This window comes from Scatophagus argus, chromosome 1 (genome assembly GCF_020382885.2).
Source record: "Scatophagus argus isolate fScaArg1 chromosome 1, fScaArg1.pri, whole genome shotgun sequence".
NCBI lineage: Eukaryota > Metazoa > Chordata > Actinopteri > Scatophagidae > Scatophagus > Scatophagus argus.
In genome coordinates this window covers 6109561-6126684 of record NC_058493.1, presented here as the reverse complement: position 1 = coordinate 6126684, position 17124 = coordinate 6109561, and the positions used below count along the sequence as shown (strand labels likewise).

The 17124-nt window shown below is 38.9% G+C and overlaps 1 protein-coding gene across 1 annotated transcript; it reads right to left on the bottom strand.

Moving 5' to 3' along the window:
• Window positions 1–1140: 1140 nt before the first annotated feature.
• Window positions 1141–15639, bottom strand: pnoca (prepronociceptin a). Its single transcript, XM_046405747.1, has 3 exons — window positions 15515–15639; window positions 4512–4645; window positions 1141–3040 (listed from the first exon to the last, which is right to left on the bottom strand). The coding sequence occupies exons 2-3, from the start codon at window positions 4629–4631 to the stop codon at window positions 2423–2425; spliced, it is 738 nt and encodes a 245-aa protein (XP_046261703.1). The 5' UTR covers window positions 4632–4645; window positions 15515–15639; the 3' UTR covers window positions 1141–2422.
• Window positions 15640–17124: the final 1485 nt, after the last annotated feature.

Here is a 17124-nt window from a genome sequence, read left to right as displayed (position 1 = left end):
TGTGAGAGTTTTTTTTCAAACATTTCTGATTTCTGAACATCTATCTGTGAGGTGAATAAAGGATGAGGAGAAAAAAGAAATCCCACACATTGTTGAGTATGTACAGCTATACAACACAGATACACTGACGTAATTTTTCATTGTCTGCTTTTTTTCCACATTGAGGTGATAGCAGTCCTCACTGCCTTGCCTATTTGACTAAAGTAGGCTTCAGTAGATTGTAAACATAAACGTTCATATTGAGCTTAGATTGAGTACTACCGAAGAATAATTGAAAAGTTTCAAAATAACAGTATTAGTAGGAACATTAGCCTTAGAATACTATGCAATACACCGTCGTGGAACATGCAGTGGGTCATACACAGGACTGACCACTGAGGGGCATCAGAAATTAGCTGGCACCAGTGTCTGTGCCTATGTTATCTGTACCACACAGCTGTAAGTGTTTCAGTGACATTTGTATGTCAATAGACAAACAAGGTTGAAATATAACTTGGTATTGGTAGTAATGCCATTTCTCAGGAGATTATACTTGCAACGTTTTCATTAATTAAAGCTGATACAATTTTTTTATATAATGTTTACAAGTGGTAGCAAATTGCTCTATTAATAAATTATTTCCAAATATTTTGTAGATAAAACTAAAAGATGTTAATAAGATCAGGTTTGATGTTATCTAGTTGTCAATGTGTCAGCAGTTCATCAGATGTGTCTTCAGTTCATCAGGTGGACCCCTCTGATGGATGATTTGACCTCTAACATGCTGGTGTAGACTGAACGGATCATTGCCACTATTGACCACTTACCTACTGGCTCATTAGAAAGTGAGAAATCCATGAGGATTCATTAATGGATTAAGCGCATTTATAACTGCCTTGTACCTCATAGAAGCAAACTTCTGTCAAAGGAGTACTACAGAATGTTTGTTTGTGTTTTTAGCAACATCTTAAAGCTAATCTACAAAAAAGCATAGTAGTTCCAAAAAAAAAGTAACAAAAAATAAGTTAAAGATTAAATGAACCCACCTCCATTACTACACACCAAGAACAAAACACCTCAAGACACAGAATCAGTTGCTGCATGACAAGCCAAGAAGGAAATAGTAAACTATTTTTATTAACATGTTTAATTTCAGCTATTTACAAGTTGTCATAGAGGGCAACAAAAACATTTCACACCATTACAGTTCGAAGAAAATAAATAGGAAATATTTTTACATAAATGAACACTATCGCCAGTCAGAGATGATGCTTACTTGTACCTCACATCATTTTGGCAGAAAGATCAGTAGTATACATCCATTGTTATTGAGTGCTCTGTAGTCTTTCACTTCACCGTTACATCAGACTGAAGGAGAAATCTTTTCATGAAGCCTGCCTTTCTAGCCCGTCTTGTCGTTGAGTTTTGGCACAGTGATTAACCAATGACTTGTAGTTGTGTTTTTGCATGTTTTAATTTATTTACCATAAATCACATACAGTTTACATTACTGCTGACATTACCCTTATCATAATGCCAAAACATGAAAAAAAAACACTTTTTCTTGTCCTTTAAAAGAGAAGGACTAATGCATTTTGCCACAAGATGGTAGTATAATAAAGAAAGTGGTTCTGCTAGACTTGACAACAGTGTTTCAATACACATTTTCAACAGTAAGGAGACCCCCCCACAAAAAAACAACAAAACAACAACAACAACAAAAAAAAACAAAACAAGAGGCCTTCACAGAGGAAGATTTAGCACTTTTGACAGATGATCCAGTGCAGAAATTTAGTATACTGTATAAATCAGGGGATTGGAAAACCAGTGACTATGACAATATTATTCTAGCAGAATACATTAAACAGTAAATTGTATGCTATATTTTGATGTAAATCACTGTGACTTGTGAATCAAGATCCCACAAAGCTTTCATCAAAGCTTTTGAGGATAAGGACTTGGGCAGACTATCAAATGAAACATGGTTGTTCAACTGATACATCCCACAGGGGGCACTAAATAAGAGGTCTGAATGACTCAGGGTGTCCAGAGGTGGAAAAGGGTCCTGAAAGATGCCAGTGATTAGCTGATTTTAAGGGGTTTGAAATTTCCACTAACTCCACTGGAGGGTTAAACTGCTCAAGACTGAATAATGTCTGATAATTATAGGTAACTGTTTGTATCATATTTAAAAAGGGTCCGACAACAGAAACTGCATTTCTTATATCTCAAGACATAAGAAACTGCATTTCTTATGTCTTGAGACAAAGAGGACTCCAAAGGAAGTCTTAGATTGTGGGTTTAGTTTTACTTTTGGATCTATGTTGGCCTATTGAATCTTAACTTTGAATTAGCAGGTCAACTTTGGTGACACCAGTTAAACAAGATCAGTGAAAATACATTAGGAAATTGTTTCATGTCAGTGGCTTAAACATGCACTTTGCTAAACTTCATTCTGTTGGGTGAGGTCCTCTGACAAGCTGTTGAACTCAGTAGCCCGAGTGCTCATTCCAAGGTACTGCTTCAGGAATTCACTGAAACGTTTTTGGTTGTTCCACTTGCGGGCTGATTTCCGAATGCCAATGAAGCCACCATACCTCTTCTGGTAAGATCTTCCAGGAGACATCAACTTCCTGTAGCCATGCCTTCCTTTGACGAAGCCGCCAAACCTCTTGGAGACATTCAACCCTACATCACCCTGTTCTCTTGCTGCCACATCAGAAGCCCCTTCTTCCTGCCCTGCTTCTTCTTCATAGTCATCCTCGAGGGACAGGGCATTCTGGGAGTTGTAGGCAGTGTTCAGCTGGCTGCCTTTGCCACCCAGATCCCTCTCGTCGACCCCCAGTGCCCGGGTCACATGATCGAACCTCTGCAATGCAATGGGTAGCAACAGACCTCCCTCCAGTTGCCCCTCCTCCTCAGGAAAAAAGGCCTCCACCTCCTCCTGAGATCTTTTCCTGATCGCACCACTAAGGGAGGAAATTTGTGACGACAACACTTTCCGACAGAAGTCCCGATAGGAGGCTGGGGAGACGTTGTCTTCGCACTCAGTGAGACACACCTGATGGGGACAAAGATAAAATGTCATCTTTATTTTCTTTCTGAGGTCAGTGATGTAGGCAGTTTTTAACTATAGCTCTAGGAATGATGAGAGAGGTCCATCATGTGGTAAACTGGTCATTCACTGCTTCCATTAGAATTCATGGCTTGACTACTGGGTAAGCACATATGGTGGCTTGGGGCAAATAATAACATTAATTAAAGCGCAGTAGCCAAATCCTGGTCCTGGAACACCCTAAGAGACTCCATACATTGTGTATAAAACAGTATGTAGCTTAGAAGGTAGTATCTGATTTGTGGGGGTTGTTTGAAAGTCCTTAACTTATACAACGCAAAAATCAATATGACAGAAGGGAATTGATTTGATTTTTATCTTGTTTATCACCTATATCTTCCACTACAAAGGCTCAATGAGCATGTGTGTGCATGTGTGTGTGTGTGTGAGTGTGTGTGTGCGTCATTATATGGGAATGTATCTGTAAGTCTAACAAGACTGTAACTGCATTGAAATACCACATTATTTTGAAGATTATCTCCTGTTTCCATGGATTAGACTAATGATGGATGCTCTGGTTGCTTATAGATTTACATGTAAAAGGCAGGAGGGAGAGATGCGAATAAAGGAGAGGAGAACATTAAAATGAGCAAAAGGAGCCATTAATTCTAAAACAAAATGGGGCAACAACTGAATGACACATAGTGAGGTACCTGTCTTGAAGCAGTGCTTAACACCAACAACTCTAACAGTTCAAAGTTTAATGTTAGAAGACATGTGCACTTAAAGGTCTTTACCATGTACTTTGCCAAAATGTCTGAGAAGCAAACATGACATTAAAAGAACCAACTACCACGCATAAGCACTGAGAAGAGAAATACACATCTATCCCCAGGAATCAATTAGCCATAACAAATTAAAACTCAAATGGCAAAAGGGTAATTTGTTGAGTCAGGGGCAGTGAAGGAGAGGGAGGGAGACAAGATGAGTACAGGAAGGTGGCACAAGGGGTTTCTTAAATTAAGATAAGTGCGTGAGAGTGTAGTCCAGTTTTGTCTGGATGGAGGATTTGCTAATATTTCATTGCATGATTTGTTTTTCCCTTACTTCACTCAAGTTTTTGTCAGTTAAATATTCCCCTTGTGCAATAAATACGCAACAGAAACAGAAACTGTTAGTCTTTTTTACAGCAGACATTTTGTCACAGCAGGAGAAGCAGGTGTTACTGATAACTTTAACGGCGCTCTGTTGTTTTCAAGTGTCCCATAAGCCATGGCAGAGTCACAGCTAGCATGTATTATTATTTATTGTCTGTACTGCAGCTCACCTTTGTGACTCATTTAGATGGGACATCTAAATTTGTTTTATCGCTCTCTGTTTTGGGTGAGAGCTCCACTGGTCCAATCTGCAGTGTGTGTGTGTGTGTGTGTGTGTGTGTGTGTGTGTGGGTGGGTGGGTGGGTGTGTGGATTCCTCACCATGGTGTTGAAACTGAACTGTTTGGGCAGGATGTTGCTGCAGGACAGGCAGTCTGCCCCGCAGTCACCCTGTCCAGGATCACACAGACAGAGCAGCAGCAGAGCCACCACAGTCTTCATGGTCCCACCTTCTTCTGCACAACACAGGACACACCAAATACACATGTTCAGTGCAACAACTTAATACAACAGTTGCTCTTTCACTGACACAAGTTACCTTGTTAGCATATATTAAACGCTGAAAATGTGTTTGATCAGGTAGAATCAGGTGGACAAGCCGGCAAGCACTGTGACAATCATGTTCTTTGATTTCTCGAGTGCGTTTGACACCATCAGGCCGGCTCTGTTGGCTGAGAAGCTGACAGCGATGCAGGTGGATGCCCCACTGGTGTCCTGGATCGCAGACTATCTGACAGGCAGACCGCAGTATGTATGCCTGAAGTGCTGCTTGTCAGATGAAGTGATCAGCAACACCGGGGCTCCACAGGGGACTGTCCTCTCTCCCTTCCTCTTCACAATCTACACCACAGACTTTAAGCACTGCACAGAGACCTGCCATCTTCAGAAATGTTCTGATGACCCAGCAGTGGTTGGGTGTATTACTGGGAGGGATGAGAGAGAGTACAGGACGGTATTGGACAACTTTGTCACATGGAGCGGGAAAAACCACCTACAGCTCAATGTGACTCAAAAAGACTTAACAACTTAATAACTTAATAACCAGACTGGAAGCAGTACAAAACTCCCTTTCACTAATAGAAGGAAAGTATGGCTTCCAGCAGCTCTGAAATTGTTATATTTATCTGCTGTATTTTCTTAACTAGCAAGCTAGCCACAAAAATAAACGTGCACTATGGATAACCTTGGGAGCTGCCACACACAGTCATTTGGCACAGCTGTTGCTGGTCAGTAAAGAGCAGAATGAATGCTGCTCATGAAGCTACTTTATTTTCTATTCTATTCCATAAATATACATATGCAATATATTGGACAGTTATGTAGGTGAAGGCTAGCTGAGTTACTCTAAACTGAAAACAAACTGAAAGAGTTTTTTTCACAGCAGACATTTTGGTTTTGTAGCAGGAAAACCGCAGGTGTAAGGACCAGCTGTATTCCACTGATTTATTCATTTATTCTAGGGACCTGGTGAAACCGAATGTGATGAAACTGTGCCACGATTAAAGAAATTTATTTACGAGTGAGATGAAAGCACAGTCGGAGGGTGATAGGATGCAGCAGACATGAAAAGTGACGAAAAGAAAATACAAATCCTTGGTGACTGAAAAAATAGAGAAAAAACCTGTTTGACCTTGTTCTGGTAGAGGAGCAGTCTGGTCTGGTGTGTCTGACGTCAGAAACACAACCAGAGTTTTCATCTCATTAAACAAACTCGTTAACTCCTTTAATTGATGCCTCAGTTAATGCCTCTGGCAGCATACTGAGTCATTGTTTGTTGCAGACAAACACATATAAACTTGAACTGACATGCACAAAACATACACAACATTCTGACACACAAGAATGACAGTACACAAACACACACACAAACATGCACATTCTCTTACACACACCGAATGGATACACAGTGTGGATGCCCATTATACAGTGCCAGCACACTCAAATACAAATTCACACGCAGCACCATTCTGCTTTTTTAGGTGTAGCTTATCATTATCGATTAAACTGGCTTAGAAGACAGAAAAACTAATTTATCTTCAGTCAAACTCTACTTCATAATGTCTTGGAAATTTGGAATTTATTCAAAGTAATTACAAACTGATAAAAGTGTAATTGCACTACAGTTCTTTCCAATCTCCAACTACCCATAAAAGAGCAGCAGCAAAATGAATCAATCCTCTAGAGTGTAAACAAAGTGTGTGTCAAGTCTGTCTGATCTGAGCGGAAAAAGGACAGGATTTCTGTTGAAGGACAAAAGGAGCAGCACAGCCATGTTAGGCAGGAATACTGTAGGACAGCTCAGGGTGGGACTAGCTTGGCAGATGGCAGTGGAGTCAGACAAACAGCCTGGGTATGTTCATTTGCTCAAAATGCATCTTGTTTGTCATGCTTCTGTGACTGACTTTGTGCTGACTTACTTTTCAAAAATAAGCTGCCATCATTAAGGACAAATATTTGTCTGCTGTGGTGTAGGCAGAGGATGCATACACACATATGAGTGTACAAAGGAGTGAAGACAAGTGATATGTATGTTTATCTTCATACTGTCAAACCCTTAAGCCATATTTATACTAAAAGTCCACAGCTATGCTAGCAGCTCTGTGGTGCTGTACTTAGCCATATTTATTTATTTGAGAAATACACCCATGAACGAACCAAACACTGGCTCTAAAGAGGGCCTTTTGTATTTTTTGGCCACAGCAGAGGAGGGTGAGGTGAGTGGTATTCAGTTGGTTATAATTTATTACCTAACTTATAAGGTACTGATCTGTGATACAGTTAATCCATCCATCCTTTTTCTATACCTGCTTTAAGGTTCAAAGACAGACAGTCACACCTAGGGGCAATGTAGAGCCAATTAACCTAATGTGCATGTTTTTGGGATGGTGGGAGGAAGCCGGAATACCAGGAGAAAACCCATGCAGGCACAGGGAGAACATGCAAACTCCACACAGAAGGGCCCAGACTTGAAGCTGGAACCCTCTTGCTGTGAGACGATAGTGCCACCATGCCACCCACGCAGTTAATCCATTAAACTAATAATTCGCTCTAATTTTTCAGAGAAATGACATGGACCAAATTTTCTGTAAGAGCTCCTCTATGTCTGACATAGTGAATCTAAATTTCTCTAAATGTAATACTTTTCTTTAGTCCTTCAGCCACACTCAGCCACGTATCAAATATTGGGATCTTCTCAGATTTCCAGAATTGTGTCCTGGCCAGCACGGTGGATAGAGAGATGGTCTGGGCTTCATCTGAACTTTGTGAAACATGAATAAACATGAACCACAGAATATGTTTTGACAGCTGTCAGAGGAAGTTTAAAGTGTACTCTGAATCCTACCTGAGGGTGAATGCTGGCAACTGTCAACTATTGTGGCCAGGTAAGCACTTACTAATTCTTTCTTTCCTGATGAAATCAATTAAATTCTGGTTTCTTATCAAGTACATAATAAACACAGAATGCATACAGCCTGGTTGCAGTCACTCAAGCCTCAGTCAGCATGTTACAGCTATGTGACATTCACGCACAGGTATGGAAGTAGTCTTTATCAGTTTTTCTCTTGTCTGTATAGTACTCTGTGTTGTTAAAAGCTCTGTTAAAATGAATTAAACTCCTCAATGAGGTCTTATACTGACGTCTGCCAGGTTCTCTTGAGAGCCCTTAAAACTCAATTACTCTGCCTTTAATTAACTGATTAACCACGAAATAAACCAGTTAATTAAGTCATTACCGTCAGGCACTGTGCTGAGGCGCTTCTGATCGAGGTCTTACAGTCCAGTAGATGATGAAAAACGGCAATGGCGGAGGGAACATCTGTCCATAGAGTATCTCTCAACAGTATGTGACTCATACCACGTGACCACATGAGCTGATGATGTGCCATTGGGCTGCCAAAGGAATGGTGAACACCAAAAACCTCTTGTATGTGGTTTTGTTCATGTTCGGACAAATAATAAGTGAAATGTCACCTCACAAAGTTGGAAAAGTGTTGGAATATATCCGTAGATATTACTGTATGTAATTTCAGTGAGCTATGCCTATGTAAAAAGTGCTAAATCAAGACAATCCTCAGGTCATTGATTCAAAAGTATGCTTAGTCAACCATGAATAAAGACTCCTGAATAAGAAGTATGAAACTGAAAGTTCTGGTCTGATTCAAAGTCACACCACACGACTCTCGCCTCACTGTAAGCACAAAATTCTGTCTCACACGCTGTTATCAACTGTCTCCACTATGATTTTCCTCTATTACCGCCATTTTCTCATCAAGAGCAGGAAGTACAAAATAAATTACTCCCAGTCCAAAGAGCGAGTTAAAGCTGGATTATTCACGCGTGGTTGAACAGTGGAGCAGCGGGCATCCATCATGAAGTTCTTTATTTTTAAAAGCTGAAGTGCAGATTATTACGCAACATATTCACATCAGTACACCATGTACTTAGGCTGTAACTTTTCTCACTTTGTGGTTGGTTTCTATATAATGCCTCTCCGGACATTTGAACTCATTGTAGTTACACCAGTAGCAAAAAAAAAACAAAAGAAAGAAAGAAAAAGAAAAATGTAATGGCTGATTGCTATTTAGCTCAACCCAGTCAATATCCCAGTTTTGATTCATTTTTCGTTCCCTTCTTTTATGGAATTTTAATATATAAAAAGCCTGAGTACATGTAAAAGTTAGGAAGATGAAATAGTAACTGATATGATTAACGACTTTATGAACACAAAATTATTATCCACAACTGTATAAATAGGTTAGCTTAAAATTAAACAGAACAATAACTTCCAACCCTTAAAGGAGAGAGGACTAGCATATTAAAGAAAAACAAATCAAATATTGAATAATTAGTGTATTCATGGTGTTTGGCTTTGTTAGTTGATGAGTCAGTTTGACAGGTAATTAAATGCTATTTAGTCTTCTGCCTGGAGCCAGATGGTAGACTATGTTATCTGTCAGAAAAGTCACTTTGACTGACAGCTAGTCTTAAGCCCACTCAAAACACAATGTGCTCTTTGTTTTAATATTGATAGCTGGTCATTGACGTGACACATTTCAGGACAGTAGATCTGTATTACCAGTCAGGTTAAAAATATCTAATCTATATAATTTGTCTCTGTCACTTCCTGCACACATTATCTACCTCCTGATTTATCAGTCATTACCTCTCTCTTCCTTAAAGACCCTGCTTTCTGCTTCTTTAAGTCTGCTCACCCACTCATGCTCTTCCTCTCCCTCTTCCTCTGTCATACACTTTATCACTCGCTCTCTCTTTCAAACTTAAATGTAACGAAACTGCTGCTATTGCTATAAACATTCACAAGAGGCTTAGTTGCACAAAATCAACTAAAGTATGTTTAGGAAAAAAATAAGAAACAGTTTCACACAATTTTTCGCTTGTTATTTGATATCAGAGCAATATTTTTATATCAATTTTGACAATCCATCTGTTAGAGAAAACTGTAAGACATACATGTGGAAGGCTAAATCTTACATTAAACTAGTTCTCATCATCATCATCATCATTATTATTATTATTATTGTTGTTGTTGTTGTTGTTGTTATTATAGTTATACAAGACTGATTTTCAGCAATTAATATATTACATGATTTTATTGTAACAAAGCATCAAAATACACCCAGGCAGTAACGACACAGCTGCACTACCAATGGAATTAGGAAAAGACATTATTTCTTATGATCGTGCTCCTTGGCTCCTGGTCAGAGCTCATGTCAGCTCACAGATGTGTCTGCCGAGTGGGCGTTTTGACCTATCTCAAGCCAGAAGAAACCTTTGGTAGAAACCTTAAGTGCTTTTACAAGATGGTTCCTGTTAGTCAGACTGTGTGTGACGTGGCAGTAGATTACAAGCTGAAGCCATTACAGGCAGACACGCTAAGCTAAATCAATTTCCTTTTTCAATGCATCTAATCACCGAAGGTCGATTAATGGTTGGAAGGTGTGCTCGCACACACTTACGCAGATTATTAGACTCATTTCATATGTGGATATATTTTGTTGTTGTTGTTGTTTATGTCTTGAGATGAGGTGATGCCCTGCAATTTTTTGGTTTTCTATCTTAGCTGCCCAAATATGACATTCATTTGTTTTGGTTCCTCTTGTTAACAACATCATTATTACTATATTGGTAAACTAAATTAAACACGTGGTGATACAACATTTAGAAGACGCCTTGAGGCAGTCAAGCATTTTCACATTCAATCACTCACATAGGTCTGAGCTGAACACAGGTGTAGTTAAGAAGAAGAAGAATAGAAGAAGAATCGCTTTATTGGCAGTATATATATTTTGCATTTTGCACATTAATCACTCTACCACACCCAAATTTTTCCTGCCCTTCCAGTGGGGAAATCGAACCAGTGACCTTCTGATCACAAGCTGCTTCTCCAAACTCTAGGCCACGGCTGCCACCTATAACAATACTGATGGCTGCATTCAATTCAGGGGAGGCTGTCATGGCTCACTGACACACCTAAATGGAAGTCATCAATAATATTATTACATCTGAGCTCTTTCTACTTTTTTTGATGTTTTGTCCAGACCTGAGTTTTATGAGACAAAAGTCTGATGAGTGCCTTTATTGCAGTAACATGACACCAGCTTGTAAAATCAAGCAACACTGTTGCACAGTGCTGTTTAGCATAAGAAGCTATTCAAGCCATGTCTTCATCTGGCACAACAATCATAGGCTCCTTCTTGTTATGTGACAGCACAGACCGAGACGCTGAAAAACTCACTCACAGTGCTGGCTGAGAAAGCTTTAAGAATATAATCATCAGTTTGTGCAAAAGTAAATATGAAATGAAATATGAAAACACATCTGGGCACCTCTAACACACACACATTTTTCTAAATTTTAGAGGTGTAAATGCATTATAAAAGTCCAATACAACCTTGGGCAAAATGTTGGGAAATAAGGTTTCTGTGAGGCCAAAAATATTATCTCAAATATCATAGCCTACTGAGAGCCAAAGTCATGACCATAACCATGTCATGATTAGCTGGTCTATTAGCTTTGAGGAATATTTTTTTTTTTAAATACTAAATTAAGATACCAGGGTATTGTGGGTATCTAGTACTGTTTCTATTACTGTACTAAGTAAACTTTGAGCATTATTTTACCAAGACAACAATGATTGCTATGGTTGGCCTTATTTTGTTAACATTCTCATCAGTTTTATCCATGCTCTATCAGACATGATGCTGCCGAATGTTAATGCTGAACCAGCTTTTTAATGGACTGAATCTGAATGAATGTGTTGTATTACTGTTAACGTACTTTATTTAAAAGTAACCTTTAGTAAAGTAATATTCTTGGTTTAAAAATTCATAATAGTTGAGAAATTACTCATTCAGCATTTTTATGATGGAAACTTTGGAAAATTGTTTGTTAAAATACAATGCTGTGACAACTGGCAGCAAACACCAAGTGTAAGTAATTAGTCTATTTGACTCTACAACTTCCACTTTTCCCTCTAAATATGTATGCTTCAATAGATTACCAAGACTACAAGAAAACAAATTAAGGAGAATTCAAATGACCCCTTTTTACCATAATGACTCAAGTGGCCACAACAACCCAGATAAAGACAAGAGGGGGTCCATCAGACCTCTGAACGACCTTGGACACTTCTCCCAGGTGGATGTAACGACCCACTTAGCCTAAAGACTCACAGCCCCTTTTGTTTAGGCATTCAATACCCACAGAGGTTAAATACTCTGCACTCCCCACCAAAATTTAGAACTGAAGAAGCTTCTTAGATGAGAGGCAAAACATCTTCAAGAACCCTACACAGTCCAGATGCCCTAAGAATTTACTACACAGACCGTGACCTGGATAACTGAGAACCTTAACCGATAAGGAGAAGAAAGAAAGGAGGAAGGTCGGGGCCTTTCCACTCGGATATTTTTCTGATGTCACAGGACAATTATTTAATCAAAAACAGCAAAATACAATTCATATCTCTGCGCCACAATTAAAATGAGTGCAACTGCTTCTGATAGGAGTCAGTTCTCCTTTGATATGGAAACAAGGAGGGACAAGGAGGAGCACATGGGGCCAGCAAGGAGACATGAAGAAACATCTGCAAAATCCTCCCAGCACAAAAGGAGGAACAGGGACACTGCTGTGTTAGGAACATTGTATCTTTGGATTAACGCCACGCATTCACAGTCCGTTCTGAGCAGCCGCCAGAGCTGTGCACAGCAGCACTATAAGGTGTGACCTGTGATCCTCCTTCTATTTCTTCCAGTCCAGTCTTTGAATGAGATTGGTATACTGGCGGTTAAGGAAGGTTATCCATTGAGCTATTATGGTGTGGTGTGTTTGTGAAGAAACCAATGATGCATTGATACTGAGAAGACTGAAGAAGACGGGATTTTTAGGCCAAGAGACACATGGCTATGGAAAAAGGGCTTCATCTCCTTAAGGTTTTATAAATGTTTTGTGCAATCAATATGTTTTTGTTTTGTTTTGTTTTTTGTTAAGCTTAAGGTTTATTTTGGAAGTAGCATCACATCATTGTGTATGAATTTGTCATATTTGTTGTTTTGTCTCTTGATGTTATTTGGTTTTTTGTAAGTTAAATTTCTTTTTTCTATCTGCTCATATGTCTAACTAGCAACAACCGTCCTCTGTTGCACTACCGCTTGATCAGGTAACAAATAGAATCAGAATCATCTTTATTGCCATTGTAAGTGAAGAGGTTTTTACATTACTAGGAATTTGTCTTAGTGATTGGTGCATACATAGAACGTAAGAAAGAGTAACATATAATAGTAGAATAAACATTCAGCTGTTTTGTGTGAACATGGACTTAACAAAGGCAGCTGAAGTATTTTATATCCAGTCCTTCTGATCGTCTTGTTCAAGTCTAACAGTGGAATAGAAAGAGGACATGCTCTTTCTCTCTTAGGGTTTTGTACCAAAAGGTTCACAAGAGTTTTGGTGGACAATTCAAACATTTTCTGCTTGAAATCTTATTGTAATGGATGTTGAAATGTCATGTTTTTCATGATCACCTCATCTATGTCTGGCCATCTGTCCACAGGAACACAATGAAATGAAACAATGAAATGAAAAACAACAGCACAGAATGTTTGTAACCCACAGCTGATGTGTTTGTTAATGGTGGTTATGTCCATATGAAATAATTTCATCTTGTCACGTATCTATCTCTGAACAGTGACACCTATACCTATGATCAGCTTAATATCACAACTTTAATCTTTGCAGAAATTATACCTCAATTGAAATTGTACCTAAGACATTCCTTGCCATGTTTCACCCAACTAATGCCAAATTGAGCGAAAAAAGCTATTAAAGGTAAAATCCACAGCTTCTCAAATCTGTTGCAGTCACAGAAATACTTTAAGTATTTGCCTTAAGGCACAAGAATGGAGCTTCCATTTTTCAGTTCAGTTCAAAATGTCATTATTTTAGTGCTATCTGTGGATCTGCATCAGCCTCTTTCTGGAGAGATGTAAGAAGCTTTGTAAGTCAGTATCAGTGGTTGTTGAGTCTTTTTGCAATAGCCTACTTAAAATAATCCAATTTTGAACAGTGCCTTTGTTGAGAGAGTGTCTTTCAAGGTCAAGTGAAAAGTGAGCCGCAGGCTAAACAAAAACTATGTTATGTTAATTACTCAGTGTAAAATAAAAGGTGACATCTTAAAGTGTATGAACTTCACTTTACTGACAGCTTAAAAAAACACTGCATAATGAGTTTTACACCTAAATGCCTGAAGACATCAGGAAAGTGATATTAGTACTTTCACAGAAAGAAAAATGCTGTCACTACTATTTCTACTACCAATAACGATGATAAAATGATGATGATATAGCGTTATACCGTTTATGTAAAGGTTTTAAAAGCAAGTGATTTAATATATATTTCACATAAGATGATATCAGGCACATTTTGTTCTGATATCAGTCCATTAAGCCATCTCTGGAGAACAAGAGTGGTTTTGGCTCATAAAGAAGATGGGAGTCTGTAATGTCACTGTAGGTCAGATTTAGTCACATTCTTTATACGTGATCAATAAAATCCACTTGCATGACTGTCTTTTCTGCTTTTCCCCTCCTTTCATGAACTGGGCATCCTTCTTTTTAAAGTCTTCTTTTTAAAGACAAGAAGACAAAGGTTGTTTTAATCATATTTATTGCCAGTAAAATCCTACATTTCAGCAGCACTACATTTCTCATTCCAGCATCAATAATCGAAATAAAATCAGATTGCAGATACTCATTTCTATCTGTATTTAAGATGCTTGATATTTTTTGTCATAAATGAAATCTTTGGAAATCTAATTTTCACACTACTTAAGCAAAGTATTTCAGGCTATGAAACCCAAAATAAAATCTATCTGACCCTGTTTAACCAATGTGCACTCACCTAAATTACCTGTCATTACTGTGTCTTAGACATGAACACCCACACACAGCAGCTTCCTGTGAAGACTCCCTTTTCATTCATGGAACTCACTACGGTGCAGCAGCAAATCAGGCCTGAACGATTAATGACTAATTGGGATGAACGATTTATGACCTTTCCCTCTTTAGTAAATACCAGTGAACTGACAAAACAAACCGCATGTGTAGCCCTCAGAGGGAGTGTGTTCACCTTGTGCTCTCTGTGGTGTGGACATTCCTCTGCCTTATGCTTTTATCCCATTCAGACACTTAATTGTTCTTTTAGAGGTGACGCATTGATTCTATGAAACACAGAATCAGTGGTTTGTCCATTTGAGACATTATTCTACTCCGCTTTGTCACTCAGGTCAACAAAAGAAAATGCTTCGATTCTTTGGCACCATTACAAGCACCCAACCGTGAGGAGCTCAGAGGTCAGGGGGTCACAGCACAGCAACAGTAGCTGCAAAACTTAATCCAGGATACTATACAGCAGGCATACAGAAACTGACAAACAAGTGATGGAAACAAAGACTTCTAATAAGGCTGACAAAAGCTTACACAACATGTACATGTATTTTTCCACCTCCCTTCTCAGTTAAATTTATATGTGGTTAAAAGGAAATTCACATTTGAGTCTGACACTGCTGCACTGCTACTTTACCAGCATTAGAAACAAGGAGGTGACGAACTGTAAAACTGAATGCCCACTTTCTATAGAGGATAAAGAATAATTCCAACAGGGCTTTTTGTACAGTGTGGTCTTTCTTTCCTGCCTCTCATTCAAATTACTCATATAGCAAAAATGCAAAAGATTCTGCATAAAAGGTCAGAGGTCAAGACATTTCTTTTCCTCCTCCATCTCCATCCTTCTCCACAGGGTCTTCTTACCTGTAATGGGGTGAGATTGTGGGTGCCTAAGGGAGTCCCTTGGGTGCAGGTTGAGATTAGCTCAGTGTATGTTTCCTTCCCTCAGTCTCAGCTTGGTTCGTCTGGCTACGTGGAGGCTGGAGTCAGCTGCTCTTATAGAGACCCACCCCTCCCCTTCAACCACCTCCTCTGACTCTCTCTCTCTCTTTCAAAACTCCCTCTTTCATCATGGAGTGAAATTGAGGGAGGGATGGAGATCATAGGGAAGGAGGGAGGAAAAAGAACATTGGGGGAGCAGGGACAGGGCGTGAGGTAGGAAGAGAGAGAGGAAGGTAGGAGCTAGGAAGAAAAGTAAATGATAACAGGAAGGAGAAAAAGAGGAAAGAAAGGGAGATATCAGTAAGAGACAAAACGATTGAAAAAGAGAGGAAGATGAGGGGATGGAGAAAAGAGGAAGGGTAGGAGATGGAAAGGGAAAAAATCAAAATAGGAGAGGAAGTGGGAAGAGAAAGGAAAATTAAAAAAAAACAAATTGATGAAGATGAAGGAAGGCAACTATCTACCAGTCTGTCTAATGGTGGGGTTGATGATACGTCAAATACATAACTTGTATACATTAAATATACCTACAAAACAAAGATTTTGGTGTATAATCTTAAGATTCACTGTAGTTTTTCCACCCAAAAAAAAAATGACAACCTCATTACAGAATTTTCCAAAAAAACAAAAAAAATCCACTCACTCATTCACTCTTCCTCCATTTGAATACATAGAAATGTATTATTAAGCAAATATTGTTCATTTCAAAAGTTTAACTGCTGAAAAGTCAATTCTCAATGTGTGTGTGTGTGTGTGTGTGTGTTCTGGAGGTTCCATGCTGGACCACATTGCCACGTCACACAGTCCTTCTTGTCAAACTCATGTGCATCATTTTGCACTGTGAAGCGCAAACATTTCTCTAAAGTAGCAACAAGCAAAATACATTTGTTCAGTGAAGGGAAACTTAAATGCACAGGTTCTCCATTCATTTCCTGATTTCATTAAATTGGATTGCCTTTTCGCATATTCACAGTATGTATTCAGGCTACTGTGATACCAGTGTTATTTTAATAATTCTCACTCAATATGTGAGGACTATCTAAACTTTCATACGCAGTTATTTGCCACAGTCAAGCCTGTGTTACTGTTTTGAAGCCATAAGATTCAAAACAGAAGAAAATTAAAAATTGACAGATGAGGCTAACAAGTCTTAGTTTTCATTTAACTATGCCTCTAACCTGATTACACTACCAGTTATTACTCCCTGTGATAATATAGGCTACCCAAGAAAGAAGAAAAGAGAATTTACATGCAGTGTTCTTTTGAGGAGAGGTTGGAGGACATCTGACTGTCACTCCCACAATATGGTGGAGGAGTGACAGCCAGATGTCCTCCAACCTCTCTTCAGGCAGTGGCAGGACTGTATTACTGTCATTCTGCTCACAAACAAAAATCAGCGCTGGAAACAAAAGAACCATGATGAGCGTGAGTTGCAGAGTTTCTTATTGTGCATCTGTCCAGTCTTCATTTCCAGGAGGAGGTGTTGTCTTTCTCTCTGGATTACTTTACTTTGGCCATACATTTGCTGTGAT

What these genes read in the sequence shown, in the direction of transcription:
- pnoca (XM_046405747.1), bottom strand. Translation starts at nt 4,631, where the DNA reads ATGAAGACTGTGGTGGCTCTGCTGCTGCTCTGTCTGTGTGATCCTGGA. An exon ending in AGTTCAGTTTCAACACCATG is followed by an intron (nt 3,041 to 4,511) that starts GTGAGGAATCCA and finishes TGTCCCCATCAG; the next exon opens with GTGTGTCTCACTGAGTGCGA.